General features: G+C 43.2%; 1 protein-coding gene across 2 annotated transcripts in view; it reads left to right on the top strand.

The window, feature by feature from the left end:
* The window catches only part of RPA1 (replication protein A1), a 51,239-nt gene that overhangs the window by 2,061 nt on the left and 34,010 nt on the right, over positions 1–15,168 (top strand). For both annotated transcript variants that reach the window (XM_018557657.1, XM_018557656.1), the window contains exons 2-5: positions 2,054–2,101; positions 8,034–8,112; positions 12,695–12,803; positions 14,578–14,666. In XM_018557657.1, the coding sequence (XP_018413159.1) occupies positions 2,054–2,101; positions 8,034–8,112; positions 12,695–12,803; positions 14,578–14,666 (325 nt within the window). The remainder of the gene's footprint in view (positions 1–2,053; positions 2,102–8,033; positions 8,113–12,694; positions 12,804–14,577; positions 14,667–15,168) is intronic.

Here is a 15,168-nt window from a genome sequence, read left to right as displayed (position 1 = left end):
GTGGCTGCTGATGTACCTTGGCAGGCGCTGTGCAATGCGCGTTTTTTTCATTATTTATAAATCTACATACGGGAAAAAACAATGGAAGGCAGTTGTCCATAGTTTACCAAACAGTGGGCCAATGTCAAATACACAATAATCAGGGCATCACATTAACAATAATCAAACATCACTTGTTACAGAACTCAACACATACCATGGAGACATTTGGGAACCATATTAAATATGGTGTTAAAAAAAAAAGCCCCACTGTTTGCGAACATTTTATTTGTCATAAAGAATACCCTGGAAAGGAAGCAAAAGTGCAGAAAAAAAAAAAATGGAAACCTCCTCACTTCCCCACAGACATCACCGGAACGCATGTAAAAGAAAAAGTAGATGGCAGAGAGCAATGGGCTCCCTGAAACACAGCGATGGAGGAAAGTTCAGAACCAAAACAAATGATAGAGACTAGGAGGCGTAGGAATCAAAGAACAGGAGGGAAAGAAAGAAGCCAACAGGAATCTGCGCAACCACCTCACCCCAGATCCGCCAGAAGACCGACTTCTTTGGAAAAAATTGCATTGCACTGTTTCCCTTTTTTTCTTTTTGTTAGAACTTTATTGAAATGTCATGCGTGACACTTTATGAAGTTTAGTCTGCACAGGGAGGTACTATGCGGTTAGCTGTGCTAAAAAAAAAAGTACATTGTGCTATTTTTTTTAATTCTCGCACACTACTGCAACATGGTGCAGCTAACGCTACCCTCCCCACCGGGTGACAATGTTGCTGTCCACGGGTGGGTGGATCCATTGCTCCTAGATGGAGTGGATGCACCCTGAGACAGGAAGTATGATATTGGCTGGATCACGAGGTGAAAATATAGGGGTGAAAAAGACTAAAATAAGAAAACGATTGCAGCCGCCACATCTAAGGATGGGTAAGCTGCAATATATATTTTTTTGGTTTATATGCTCATTAATAGGGCTGTGCAAATTAACGATTAATCGTTAATAATTTTGATCGATTACATTTTTTTTTAAACTTTCTGCACGAGCGCCAGCCAAGGCATTGGCCTATACACATACAGCACAGCAATGAAGTAATAAAATGAACTAGGATCACACTAATCCAGCATGTTATTATTCTGAATTGCCCCACTCAAGCGGCGGCCATATTGAGTGAGGCACGTGAGATTAATAACGTGCTGGATTAGTGTGATCCTAGTTCATTTTATTACTTCATTGCTGTGCTGTATGTGTATAGGCCAATGTAGTTGGATCTGTATGTGCGTTATAATTAATCGATTAAAAAAAATGTCGATTAATTGAACACAAAAATTTTAATCAGTAACAGCCCTACATTAAGTTTACTCTTGGGAGGCCATTGCCTGCATAGTGCACAGGTCACGTTTAGCTATTACGGCTTATTCACACCATATCTGTTGAGCTGGGGTTTTTTTTTTTTCTGCACATGTATGATGAAAACAATTGTTTCTCATGTGCACTTTTCACGCCATACATGTGTGGTGGTGTGCAGGAAAACGCAGTTCAACAGACATGGTTTGAACAAGCTCCTCCTTTTTTTTTTTTTTTTTTTGTTCTTGTTTACAGCAGGTGTGATTCCATGCATTTTCCTCTGTTTAGTAACACACGTATTTTGCACAGGACAAAGTAACATGTTTGCTTGACAGCATGGGGAAAGTAGATACCAACAGTAGAAGGTGCAGCCTTTGATCATTCTGGAACTCTGTTTCAGCCGTCCCAAATGAAGTTAGGTGTAAGGCATTGCTGTAGTTTGAGATGAGCAAAGCAGTTCATGTAATGTCCAAGTAACTCTACAGAATAAGATGATTTCTCCGCTTGGGATGGGTTATGTCTTTTCTTTCTTTGCTTCCATTATGTTACCGTTCATCTTGATTTGCTTTAACGTAGGTTGGTAAAAGTTCAAATAAAACTTTCTTTGAGTAGTTTTATAATTGGTTATTGTTTCCTTTTCAGTAACTTTTTCTACTAGTACCACCTCTATCTGTACTTGGACAGAAAATGTAACATCTATTTTTTAAACATTACAGAGTATTTTGCAAGGGGAGACGTCATTACATCCCATTCTGCAAGTCATTGTAAGTATCATTCCAGTATTTGGATTTTTTCCATTTTGTCATATTAAAGTTGAGCTCCAGGCAAACAGCTATACACGCAGTTGAAATGCATGCATGTCACCTGTATTGCCTGGCAAAGGTTTTTCAGCCAGTTTTGTGATCGAGAGGGCCAGACAGTATGTATATGTCCAGTGCTTTTAATCAGTACAGCCTACTTAAAGGACATTTCCACCTTTGACGCCGCACATCCCCGGTGACACTGCACAGTGGGGGGGATCTATCGAAACCGGAGCAGGCAAAATCTGGAGCAGCTGTGCATGGCAGCCAATCAGCTTCTCTTTCATTTTCAAATCTTGACGGAATGAAGTGGATAGAAGCTGATTGGTTGCCATGGGCAACGGCTCCAGATTCTGTTTGCTCCAATTTTGATCAATTCCCATCCAATGTCTTTTTCTCTGTTCTAGGAGTCATATCTGTAAATGCGAAGAATGGTGGGGAGGGGTTATTGGGGAACCTGGACTTGGGGCAGCCGAGAGTAAATGTGACCGAGGATAAGGGGGAGATCTGAGAGAGGCACAGGACACAGAAGTCTATAGAACAGGGCAAGTGATTCTAAAGGTGGCCATACACTTTACAACCCTCGCAAGACTTTTGCCTTGCAAGGGTTGTAAAGTAATTTAAAAAAAAAGTACGATCTGCCCATCTTGGACAGGTAGATCGCACTTTCGATCATCGCAAGGCCACCACCCTGTGGGGCGGGCTTCCGATGACTGCAAACGGGCAGTGTGCGCGTGCGCACACCGTCCTGTTCGGCAGTTGTCGAACAAGCGGGCCACTAACTCGCCGAGAAACGTACGATTCTCGGTGGGTTTTCCAGCATGCTTGTTCGACGGAAGACGTGCGACCGTACAGTAGAAACGGTCGCACGCCTTCCATACACTTTGCGATTATCGTACGATCGCGGGATTTGCCGCAATTCTCGTACGATAATCGTGCAGTGTATGGGCACCTTAACACTCACACAGACACACAGCTCTATGACTCATCTCTGCTTTCTTTTCACAGAGCACAGAGGGGAGGAGGGGGAAAACAGCTGATTGCAGTTTAGAGATAACAACCCTACCCTGTGAGATGGATTGAAGATATTGTGGAGGATATTTTGAACTTCTAGGCCTGTAAAAGAATCTATAAAACAAAGTATGAAAAACAGCCCTGTGACTCCTGGGAATGCACACATTCCAATGTCCTTTAAAGACCTACTCTGAACTTGCTGGTTGGACAGTTCTCAACACAAATTAGGTCATCTTTGTGTTCTCCTTCCTTGTATGTATTGCCATAGTGTTAAGCTGGCCACTCACCTATAGATTTTTTGCAGATATTATATGGTCACATGGAAAAAGAGGAACCTATTGTGCTATCTGTGCTAAACTGTGTGGATGGAGGAATCTCCCACCGGGCCAAGCTTCGGTATCTTGCTAGTCTGCCCCGCTTGCTGTGAAAATATCTGAACAATCTGATTGGATGCAGGCATTGTTCAGGTATTTTGAGAGTCAGCGGGACCGACTAGCAAGATACTGAAGCTTGGCCCAACAGAGATTGGGTACTTATACTAGAAATAATTCTGCCTGGTGTTCAACTACACTGTTGAGTATCCTTTTTGCTTGAAGGTTAGTTGTCACAAAGTTTCACCCCAAAAATGGGCTGAAAATCTCGGCTTGTACTCGAGTATATACGGTACCCGCTTTAGACACCTCTTATGGAAATTGCCATTTCTTAGAGTTCACATTCTAGCTCTATGCTTGTGACCCTGAAAAGTAAATGCTTACAAAACTGTTCAACAACTAGTGCGTAGCCTTAAAGTCAGAGAAGATCAGGGACAGAAAAGAGAAGCGCACCAGACCAAAATGGATGTTAGTGTCCACAAAAAAAAATGTTTAATAATGATGTTGATCTAATGCATTTGGGGGCAGACACGGCCACCTTCCTTAAGGTTTGGAAACAATAAGAATGAATGGAAATTTGTAGATTGAAGACAATAATTGGAGTCAATTACTGCCTGCAATCTACAATTTTTGTTGAATCACCCATAGCTGTGATACAATCTAAATTCTGAGTTTTTTTGCGTACATTGCTTCATTCTCATTGTTTCCAGGCCCTCTCTTGATCTATCTAGATCACAGCAGTAGTTATTATCCAGTTTTATTATACTACAGTCCCCTTTGTACATTACAATCTAAGTTTAGAGATTTGTTTTTTAATAACAATGTAATAAGTTTATCTACCTGATTATATTCCTAAGCCCATCACCCAAAACTCCTGAATTAGAATAATGGGTTACTTGTGAAGAATCTTGGCGTGTACACACCCTTTCCTGGATGCCCTTGGGATTAAAGACTATTGGCTGGTTTATACAATTGCAACTGTTGGAATGATGTAGTGAAAGGAGTCTCTGCATTTTCCATAAACAGGGACACTGCTACTAGACAGACAGCACCTAGCTAAAAGGAATGTATAGTGTGCCCTCTCTCTCCTAAACCTAAAAAAAGCTTATGAAAAAAAAATTCTAATTTCTCTCCCACACTCCACAACACTTGTGCTTCACTAACAAATTACTTTGCACACCCAAACATTGCTGCTCTAACAACTCTCACCCCCTGCACTAAACTTCACTCTTCACTGCTCTACATCCACAGTCCCCCACCACCATAGCCATCTGCTTCATACCTCCACGCTCATCCTTTGATATTGCTTCACACTGCCTGACACCTTTCCCTTCTCCAGCACAGCTTTCCCCCTGCTCCTCTACCCCTCTGTTAGCTTCCACCTCACATTTTTCCCTGCTCCAGCACAGTTCTTTCCCAGCTCAGTCAACAGCTCTTACCCCAACACTTTTCTCTGCTTCAGCACAGCTCTCCTCCTGCACCTCTACCCCTCTGACAGCTCCCCCCCCCCACACACACACACATATTTCCCTGCTCCAGCACAGCTCTCCTCCTACACCTCTACCCCTCTGACAGCTCCCATCCCACACCTTTCCCTGTTCCAGCACAGTTCTCCCCCAGCTCATCTACCTCTCCAACAGCCCCCCCCCGCCCCCCACACACATATATTTCCCTGCTCTAGCACAGCTCTTTCCCAGCTCATCTACACTTTGACAGCTCCCACCTCACACCTTTCCTGTCTCAAACACAGTTCTTCCCCTGCTCCTCTTCTCCGACAACTCCTTTACCTGCACCTTTCCCTGCTGCAGCACAATTCTCCCCATGCTCCTCTTCCCCACTGACAGCTCCTGCCCCCACACCTTTCACTGCTGCAGCACAGCTCTCCCTTGGTTTCTTTTCCTGCTTCAAAACAGCTATTCTCCCCTTTGTGACTCGGCTCTCTCTCACACCCCTCCAACACAAGAAGGGTGCCTGCAGACCTGGGCAAAGTGCAAAAAGAGTGTTCTGGCAACTCCTCTGCTGCTCTTTACTTTACTTCACTCTTGCACCTTCCCACAAATGTCCTATTACCAGAAGACCTAACCACTGCTGTCGTTGATCCTTTGCTTATTCATCTGGAAAAGATCTCTCAGCATCAAACTTCAGCTGTGACGGTTTGCCTGATGCTAGCCTCCTGCAAGGCAGGTACCTTTCACCAGTTCCACTCCAGGGATCTGCAATGCAACATTGTCATCGTGGGACAAGTTGGTCTGGTCTCTCGATGGACTGTTTCGTTTTACATTGGGTACCAGGTTGTCCTTGACTTGGTAGCTCAGGAATCTGGCTCTGGCGCTAGAGAAGTCCATCCTTACCATCTTTTGGAAGATCCTCACGATGGATGCCCTGTCAGGCTGGAGAGGAGACTTTGGGACTTTTGTAGTGGACTTGGTTGCCTGAGAAAACTTGTCTCCCGATTAAAACATCCTGTAGATTTGGCTGTCTCGGTAGGGTTGGACCATCTTGTTGAGGGGTCATACGATCCGGACTCTGACGGACAATACCAGTGCAGTGGCAAACTTAAACCATCGGTAGAAACCAGAAGTCTCTGCAGCAAGAGAGGTGGGCAGTTCCTGTCCTGGACTATGCTTCACGCTCCGGCCTTGTCCGTTGTGTACATTTCAGGCATAGACTGTTGGCAGGCAGATTTTTTTCTGATGACAAAGCTTGAACCCAGAAGAGTGGTCCCTAGACCTGTAAGTGTTCCAGGACCTAAGTCACAGGTTGATGTTGCCGGATGTGGACCTCCTGGCCTCCAGGTTCAACAACAAACTGGACAGGTTAATTCCAGTTACAGGGATCCTCTAGTGGAAACAGTGGGTGCTCTGGGATCAGTACACCCTTTATCTATGCATTTACTCCCCTGAAACGTCTCCCTTCACTGCCCCACAGGATCGAGATGAACTGTATTCTGGTGAACCTCATTGCTCCATACTGGCCCAGGTAGATGAATGCCATCCTGGTAAGACTCCTAGTGGGTGCTCTTTGGACGCTTCCAGATCTTCAGAATTTTCTGTCCCAAGGGCCGATTTGCCATCCAGCTTCTCGCTTGCTAGCTTCATTGGCATGGCTGTTAAAGCCCAGCTTTTGAGAGAAATGGGCATCTCTGAATCTGAGATTCCTACAGTGCTCAAAGCTAGAAAGTCTATTGTCGGACATGGAAGGCATACTTGACGTGGTGTGAACCTCACTGCCAGGCAAGCGTTTGAACTGGCGGCCTCATACTGCAAAGAAGCCTTTTTGGTTTTGCATAGGACAAGGTGGCATTGAAGCATGAAACTTCCTTTTTGCCTAAGGTAGTTGTCTTTTACCACAACCAGGACACTTTCCTTCTGTCCCTCTGTCTGACTCAAGTTTACCGAAAGTAAACTTCCCCTCATCCTTTAGATGTGGTACAGGCTGTGTGAGTCTGTCTCTCAGCCACTGCTCTTTCAGAAAGGGTGATTTTTGTTTTGTTATCCTGGATGGACCCTGAAAGGATACATTGGCTTCTTGTTCCACCATCTGTAGGTGGCTAAGACAGACCATTAGTCAAGCTTGTGTTGAGGATCAGGGTCCACCCTTTTCTTTCAATGCACACTCTAGATCTGTGAGTGCTTCTTGGGCTTTATGGCATCAACCAACGTTCACAAATATGCAAGGCTGCCACCTGGACTTCAGTGTAGTTCCACTTTTGCAGTCGAATTTGAGAAAACACCAGTGTTATGTGCTCCTATTCACACAGTATTCCGAAATACAATTATTTAAAATTTCTTGCCTTTTGTTAGATGTTTTCTGAAGGCCTTTGTGCAGATTTCAAGCTACTCTGAGCAGTTTGAAAATGAAGGTAGAGAGACAGACTAAGCTGCTTCCATTAACATAATACTTCTAAGTCTTTAACACTTAAGTCTGTAATCCTTTGTTAAGACAGTGATCAAACTTAGTTTAAAACTGATGTTGAAATCTGCAAGTACAAACGGTGTTAAGTAAACATAACTTCACACAGCCCCCTTTCTAACATTACATGCCTGCTTCAGGACCTCTGCAAGCTCCAGACAATTCAATTATTTTCTGTTTTCTTGGGCCTGTGTTTTTTTGCTGTGTTGCCCACTCCTCAGTTGGACTGCTTTCGGACATCCAAGGTAAAAGACTTGTGGGTGAGAAAAAAAATGTTATTTTTGAACTTGCTGTAAAAACCTTTTCCTAAAATCCATTGAGGGGCATAGGTCCCACGTCTGTGTTTATTCTTTCAGTACTGCTTGCTACCAAACATGAGACATGCAGGTAATAGAGGAGAGGATTATCCTGGGCTTGTCCACAGTTTTGTTTGTTTCTGTTTACCGACGTCCAAGCCTCCTGTAGGCAGCAGTGTAACCCAAAGGTTAAAGACTTCCTATGCTCCTCAAAGGACTTCAGAAATTTTACAGTGAGGGAGACCTGTAAGAAAACTTTTTGGGTTTGTATTAATAACTTTTTTGTTTTTTATCCTGATTTAGAACATTCGTCCAATCAACACTGCTGCTGGTCCTCCTCGCTACCGGTTGCTGATGAGCGATGGGTTAAACACACTTTCGTGTAGGTTGCATCTTCTTTTTTTTTTATTATTTATTGTAGCATGTTTATGTAGCCATGTAAATGGGACTAACTGGGTTCTTGATAATTACATTAATTGCTGGACAGTGGGCAGACAAGAAATTAACGTTTTTGCATTAGCTGTTTCTGGTAAGCAGGTCTGAACTGCTTTATGTACAGATCCAAGTATTCACTTTCACTTAAGTACCTTGGCACCCTGTTCTGCTAAGGTAGTGAAAACTGAGCTGACTTGGCACAGCAGGAAGGGGTCGCTTAATGATTTGAAAATGAAACTGAATACTCTTCCCTCCAGAAACGCAAAAACATTAGCTGTCTTATTTACATTCGCTCAGGCTGTCCCTCATTTTGGTGTTTTTTCTTTTGTGTGGTTTTTCTTTCTTTATTTCGACTTAAAATTTCACTCCTATTCTCAAAACGTTTGTTCCTGCCCACAAAAAAATACCCTTTGACCAAAACTCAGTAAATATTCAGGTTATTATCCTAACAGTTTGCAGCGGTCCATCCTTTACATTGTCAGTGTTATTTCATATTTAAGATAAGTGTAATCCTATTTTGTGAGTCATTAGGATTCTTTTTGTTAGGTAACTGTTACATTTAGGGCTGCAACTAATTTATGTTATTTTCATAATCGATTAGTTTGCCGATTTTTTTTTTTTTTTTTTTTTGATGGGGTAGAAAAATGAAATACTATCCTCTTAATTTAAAATAAAATACACAAATGCAGTTACAAAGTTTACTTCAGAATAAAAGCGCGCACAATTTTTTGCAATTGCACTGCACTGAAATGCACAGCATCGCATTCCAGTGCTGGCGATGGGTGGGAGGCACGTTTGGGGTGCCATTGAAATGAATTGGACTGCAACGCACCTCCCGCAGCAGAGTTTGTCAGGCCGAAACCAAAAATGACTTTTAAAAAAATTTTTTTGTATAATTGTAAGCAATAATTATAATTATTATAAGCACATGACGTTTGAATAGCTTCAGCCAGGGCATGACAGCTGCCAATGGCAAGATTCTGGCTATTGCACCCGTCAACTGCTTGCTATGCCCTCCTCCCAGCATGGAGGAGAGTGCTCTGGGATTCAACCAACTAATTGATAATTAGAATAGTTGACAACTATTCTCGATTTAATCGATTTTAGTTGGTTGCAGCCCTAGTTATATTGTATGCTAACCTTTGGTCACTGGCTTTTGAGTGGAGGTTATTTGGGCAGTACAGGAACATGCCGCAGACCAACATCTGTTATACCCGAAGTTTCAAAGTAGTGTAGAGGTGACATTAGGGTTCTGACAGACCCCTGATGTCTCCTTAATGAGAACCTTTTTCTTCTTTTGCACTTATCAGACCCCCTGCACCCACTTGCGCACACATATGAATGTAAAAGTGTCAGGCTATGCTTGCATATAAAAAGGACAACTGCGCCACATTGATGTGTTGAGTATCGATGCGATTGCCGGAGTGGGAACAATACTGTAAAGCTTTCAAAGCATCGCCTATGGACAATTTTGGATACTGAATTATTTTGGCGTTTCAAGGATGCCTGCAATTTTGGTCTTTTTAAAGTATGGTGCTAGTTATGTATATTGCTATTCTACTCTGCGTTCCACCATTACCTTCCTTTCCACACCAGTTTTTATGCCTATGCAAGATTTTACTTGATAGGGAATTTGTTCTTTTATAGTTTCTTCAATGATTTAGTCGATTAGTTGTTGCAGCCCTAGTCCATAGGCAATGTACAGGTGTAAATAGACACCAAATATGCAAGACCTTAAAATTGTGCATGCTTTAAATGCTTTTACTCATCAGTTTAGTGTTATCAGTAAGGCCCCATTCACACGTAGCGATTTATCGCTGCGCGATATCGCGAGAAGTCGCCGGCTAATGATATTCAATGGAGCTGTCTTAGCTTCATGTCGCGGTCGCAAGCCGCTTCTACAGGACCCTTTTTTCGGCGGATTTTGCTTTTTTCTAATGGAGCTCGACTGAGAAGGTCGCGCTACCGTCGCTGGAACGTCGCCCCTAAGGTCGTGCTATCCCGGCCGCTGCAAAAGGTATGTCGCTACGTGTGAATGGGGCCTAATTAAGGGCCCTAAAATTATTGCTCTCATTCTGACATTCGTGGTGATATGTAACATGTGCGAAACACAATAGGTGCAATCGTCGTTTTTGCACCTGGCGCGCATGTATGTGGGGGGTGGGGTACTTTAAAAAAAAACCCCCACAGAATTTTTGTTTTTTGCTTTAAATATTTTTTTTACTCCCTTTTTTTTTTTTTTTTTACTCTTAACTTTATTGCTATCACATGGGGGGCTAAGATGCTCCCTATGTGATAGCCAATTCACATAACAGGTCCTCTTTATGGAGACATCAGGGGTCTCCAAGACCTCTGATGTCACCTAGGGACCCCCACAGAAGCTGATGAAGCAGAGATCTGCTTCACCAGCTTCTGTAGCTGGGAATGACAGCTGAATGCGTTTGGGGACCTCAGAGGAGATCAGAGGGAGATCGTGTACTGAGTTCCCTTTAATCTCCTGTGACAGAGCAGCCGTGCCAGTCCCGGGCACAGCGGATCTGGGATTGGCAATGTCAGTGACAGCGGCTGCAGGGGGTTGTTAAATCGCAACTATCGGAAATTATTTTGCTTTTGTGGAAGTTTGCATAGCATAACTCTTACTGCGAGAGGGCTGAGAATACCAAGAGGTTTGAGGGAGATCTGACAGAAACAGAAATTTTTAATTGATTTTAGAAACCATCTAATTCAGGTTTGCTGAAGCGTTCTATATTTTATAAATTAACAGGAAGCCTCTATTCAGAGTGTTCCTGTTCATTTATAACTTGTGTAGATAGTATGTTAACCATGTCCACAATCATGAATGAACAGGAAGTGATGTAGAGCACTTCCTGTTCATTCGTAATTGGGGACACAGTAAACATACTGTGTCAATTATTTACAAGCAATCAGCTGATCGCTGACAGCTTGTAACAGCTGTCCATCATGATTCGCTGTCACAGAAGGCTGAGCCACGGGAAGGCTGTGCTGCTTCCTGTGACGGCTGTCTCCCCCCCCACACCACTCTCCATCCTGATATGTCACAGGAGGCCAAGTGGGGCAGTGCGGGAGGAGAGCTCAATCTCCTGTGACATTGCCGCTCTCAGCTGCCCCCCACACCACCCTCCATCGTGATCTGTCACAGTAAGCCAAGCAGGGTGGTGCAGGTGGAGAGCTTGGCCTCCAGTGACACGCCAATCACAGTGCTCTCCGCCCTGCTTCCTGACTGTTTCCTCCTTGCAGGATGCTGTTCTGTGTCGGGGGAAACGGCAGTGCCCAGCAAGGGCGAGAGAAATTACCGATTTCAGATTTCCGGCCGCAATGGGATCGGCTGCACGGGAATGCAGGGCATATATTGCAGCTGCCACTATTTTAGTCTACAGAGTCTCTGCTTTCATAAAATATATAATTCTGTAGGATTTTAAGTAACCTTTAGAGCTGAACTGTGCATTTTAAAATAGTCTCTGGCAGTGGAAGGGTTAAAACCTCCAGGGGGAGTTATTTAAGTGAGAAAAAAAAAAATCAGAAATGGAGTTTAAAACTTTGCTGACATGCTGGTATAAAAAGTTGGGAGGGGTTCCCTTCTTTTGAGCCATTCATATTTCTCTTAAGCTGGTATCTATGGCTTGCTCAAAACACCATCTGTCGGCTGCAAGAGTTACCTATTAGATCAGGGGTAACCAAACTCTGGCCCACCAGCTGTGGTGGAACTACAAATCCCATGAAGCATTGGAAGATTCTCACAGCCACAGACATGACTCCTGGAGAGAGATGCATCATGGGATTTGTAGTTTCACCACAGCTGGAGGGCCTGAATTTGGCTACCCCTGTATTAGGTAGATAGATTAAACTCTCCATTATCTGGCATTCAAGCAACCAGAAAAAAAAAATCGAGGACTTAGGTCATAGACATGTGCACACAAAAAAAATGTTGTTGGCAACTAAATTTATTTAGTTGCTAATACAATTATCTGTTTACATATTGCTGCAGTGGCTAGATTCCGCAGCTTGCAGGTGAATGTAAACTGGCAGTGGGCGTGTGCAATAGCCAGCCTGCTATTGGCTATGGCAATTTGAAATGGCCAAAATCAGAATCTAGCCAGCAGATAAATGGGGGGGGGGAGGATTTGTTGCTTGAGAGGTACTAGTAACTCTCAAGCAACCAGAAACTACAGTTATCCACCATCTACCAATCCCCATGGGTCCTGGATAACTGGGAGTTTAATAAATAAATAAAATATGTGCTGTGTGTGTATGTATATATGATGCTTATTCAAATAGAATACTAAAACACTGGTTACAGGCAATAGGTAATCCATTTTCTTTTTCGATGAATAACAAAAGTATCGATAGAGAGAGATCGAGAGAGAAGGGGGTGGTGGTGGGGATTATATATTTAGAGGCCGTTTTTTTAATTCTTGCATTTTATCTTTTGCGTGGTTTAATAATGGGCTTTCTTATTTTCGGTCAGTGAGGATCTTTATCATTTACTGGTTTTTTATTTTTTTTTCCAGCTTTCATGTTGGCTACCCAGCTGAATTCTCTTGTGGATCAGAATCTCCTTGCAGCAAACTGTATCTGTAAGGTCTCCCGGTACATTGTAAACAACCTTAAAGATGGAAGGTATTTAGCCCATTGCTTGCTTTGTCTGTATCGGTGAGCCAATTGCTATGCAATGAAAATTTACTTCTGCCTTTTATTACACCCAATTTTAGCTGTGCAGGTTTATTCACATGTGTATTATCCTCCAAGGTATTTCCTGAAGCATATCGATTTTAGCTATTTAATATTGTATGTGTTGTCTGATGTCTCATGTGGTGCATGCCAATACTGTACTTAAGATTTTATTATTAAACAAACTGTGCTCTATTCTAATGTTTGAATACGGTATGTTTAGTGCTTCCTGCCTTCGGTAAAAGTCTGTCTGAAATACCTTTTTTGGCTTGTCTACAGCTTACGTTATTGTTTTGTGTAAAACTGCGCCATTCCCCAAAGATCGGTAAAGTGTCTAACTTAAAAGTTGCATTTTCTCTCTATGGCAAGCCAGTAAAATAGATTAGTGCACTTTGGTAGCACTACCTTTTTTCCTCTTCCTCCATTTTTAAGCGTTCTAATAGCTAAAACAAAGAAGCTCAAACGTCATAAACGTCTGTAAGTCAGTCTTTCCCATACACTACAGCATTATTGGGCAGTTAGCCAGTTTTGCATCTTTTGAGTATGGGAATGATGTCACAAAGGTGGATAAAGATCCTGTATGTGGCCTTTCTCTGGCCTAATTCTTTCTAGCATAATCTGAGAAGTCCTGCAACAGATCTTATTTGAGGTTTTGCAGGTAGTAGGTATATTTCTATTGTTTTAACACGATGATGAATTAAAGTCAGATGTAAAAACCTTCAATCAAATTATGAATTCATAATTTTATACTTGGTGCCTAACTTAAAGGAGAACTATGGGGTCAGTGCTTTTCTGCATAGTTCTAAGGGTCACGGGAGGACACAAACTAGCATCCTCCCGTGACCCAAAGCTCAGTATACCGCGAGCGCGATACTGAGACCGCCGCAGCCGGGACGGATCCCGACAATACTGTCGAGATCCACCCAGCTGCGTGATTGACAGCTGGCTCTGCCTATCTAGGGGCAGAGCCAGCTGTACACGCCCTCTCCCCCGTCCGTTCCTCCACTCAGCGCTGGAGGATTGGACAGGGGGGGGGGGGCTTAAAAAAAATTAAGATCCCCACGTAGATTTTTGGTTTGGGATTTTCCCACAGTAAACCTACTCGCATGCCCAAAGAATCCAGCGTTGCTCTGTTGTAATATGCCATGCTCTGGGTCCTGCGCCACCGTCTTTGGTCAGCGAGAGGTGGTTGTCTCCCTGGTTCTTGTAGCTGGTTTCCCTATGATATGTCCACAGGTTCTGCCTTCCCCAGCTACTGTGAGGAAGCTAATGCCTCCTGGGATATGCAACGTGGATATCCAAGGAGGCTTTAGAAGCAGATTTCAAGTCATGAAGTGTAAATAAAAGAAAGTGTTTTTTTTTAGATTGCTGGGGGAGTTCAATGGTGCAAAGTGTGTGCGTGTGTGTTTTTTGTTTTTTTTGTAATGGTCTGCCCTAAAGTCTAATGTAATCCTCTTCACATCAGCTCTCATACTGAGAGAGGGAGGGTCATCACTCTGAGCCTACCAGGACTTTAATTCTTACAGGAAGTAGAGGACCTCTTAGGAGGGCTCTTACTTCCTCATTGTCCAATCACAGTCTAGGAGGGAAGGAAGGGATCATTGACCAGACAATACATGATATCAACAGGTGGTTGCACCAGGGGACTATCGCCATGGTTGGACGATTACAGATATAATGTGAATATGGCTTTACTGAATGTTTTTATCCTCTGCTTCCTTAGACGTGTGGTCATAGTAATGGAGCTGGAAGTACTGAAGGGGGCAAACTTGGTTAGTGGGAAGATTGGAAATCCTCAACCTTACAATGATGGTAACTTTTTTGTTTTTTTTCTTTTATTTGCAAAGATAACAATCTTCTGCATGTCCATTCAAATTTCAACATTATTCATACCTCGATACACCTTATTAAACGTATCCATCCATCATACATCCATATGCCTAATTAACTTTACTCAGCCTTCATAAGAAAGGGACCTTCATTTTATTGTTTTGAGGTATTTAGTAACACAATATTGCTGTTGATTATAAGACAGGGTTGCCCATTAGGTCGATCGCGATCTACCAGTCGATTGCAAAGCGAACGCTGGTAGATCGCAATCGGCTGTGTCCTGTCCTCCCGTGTGGCTGCCGGCTGAATGTGTCAGACGAGACTTGGGAAGCTGCTGCACTGAAGGTAAGAAGAGAGAGACGAGAGAGAGAGAATAAAGACAGCAGAGAGAGAGAGAGGAAAGACAGCAGAGAGAGAGAGAGAGAGAGGAAAGACAGCAGAGAGAGAGAGAGAGAGAGAGGAAAGACAGCAGAGAGAGAGAGAG

This window comes from Nanorana parkeri, unplaced genomic scaffold (genome assembly GCF_000935625.1).
Source record: "Nanorana parkeri isolate BGI_ZX_2015 unplaced genomic scaffold, ASM93562v1 scaffold294, whole genome shotgun sequence".
NCBI lineage: Eukaryota > Metazoa > Chordata > Amphibia > Anura > Dicroglossidae > Nanorana > Nanorana parkeri.
This window is presented reverse-complemented; position numbering and strand designations above follow the sequence as displayed.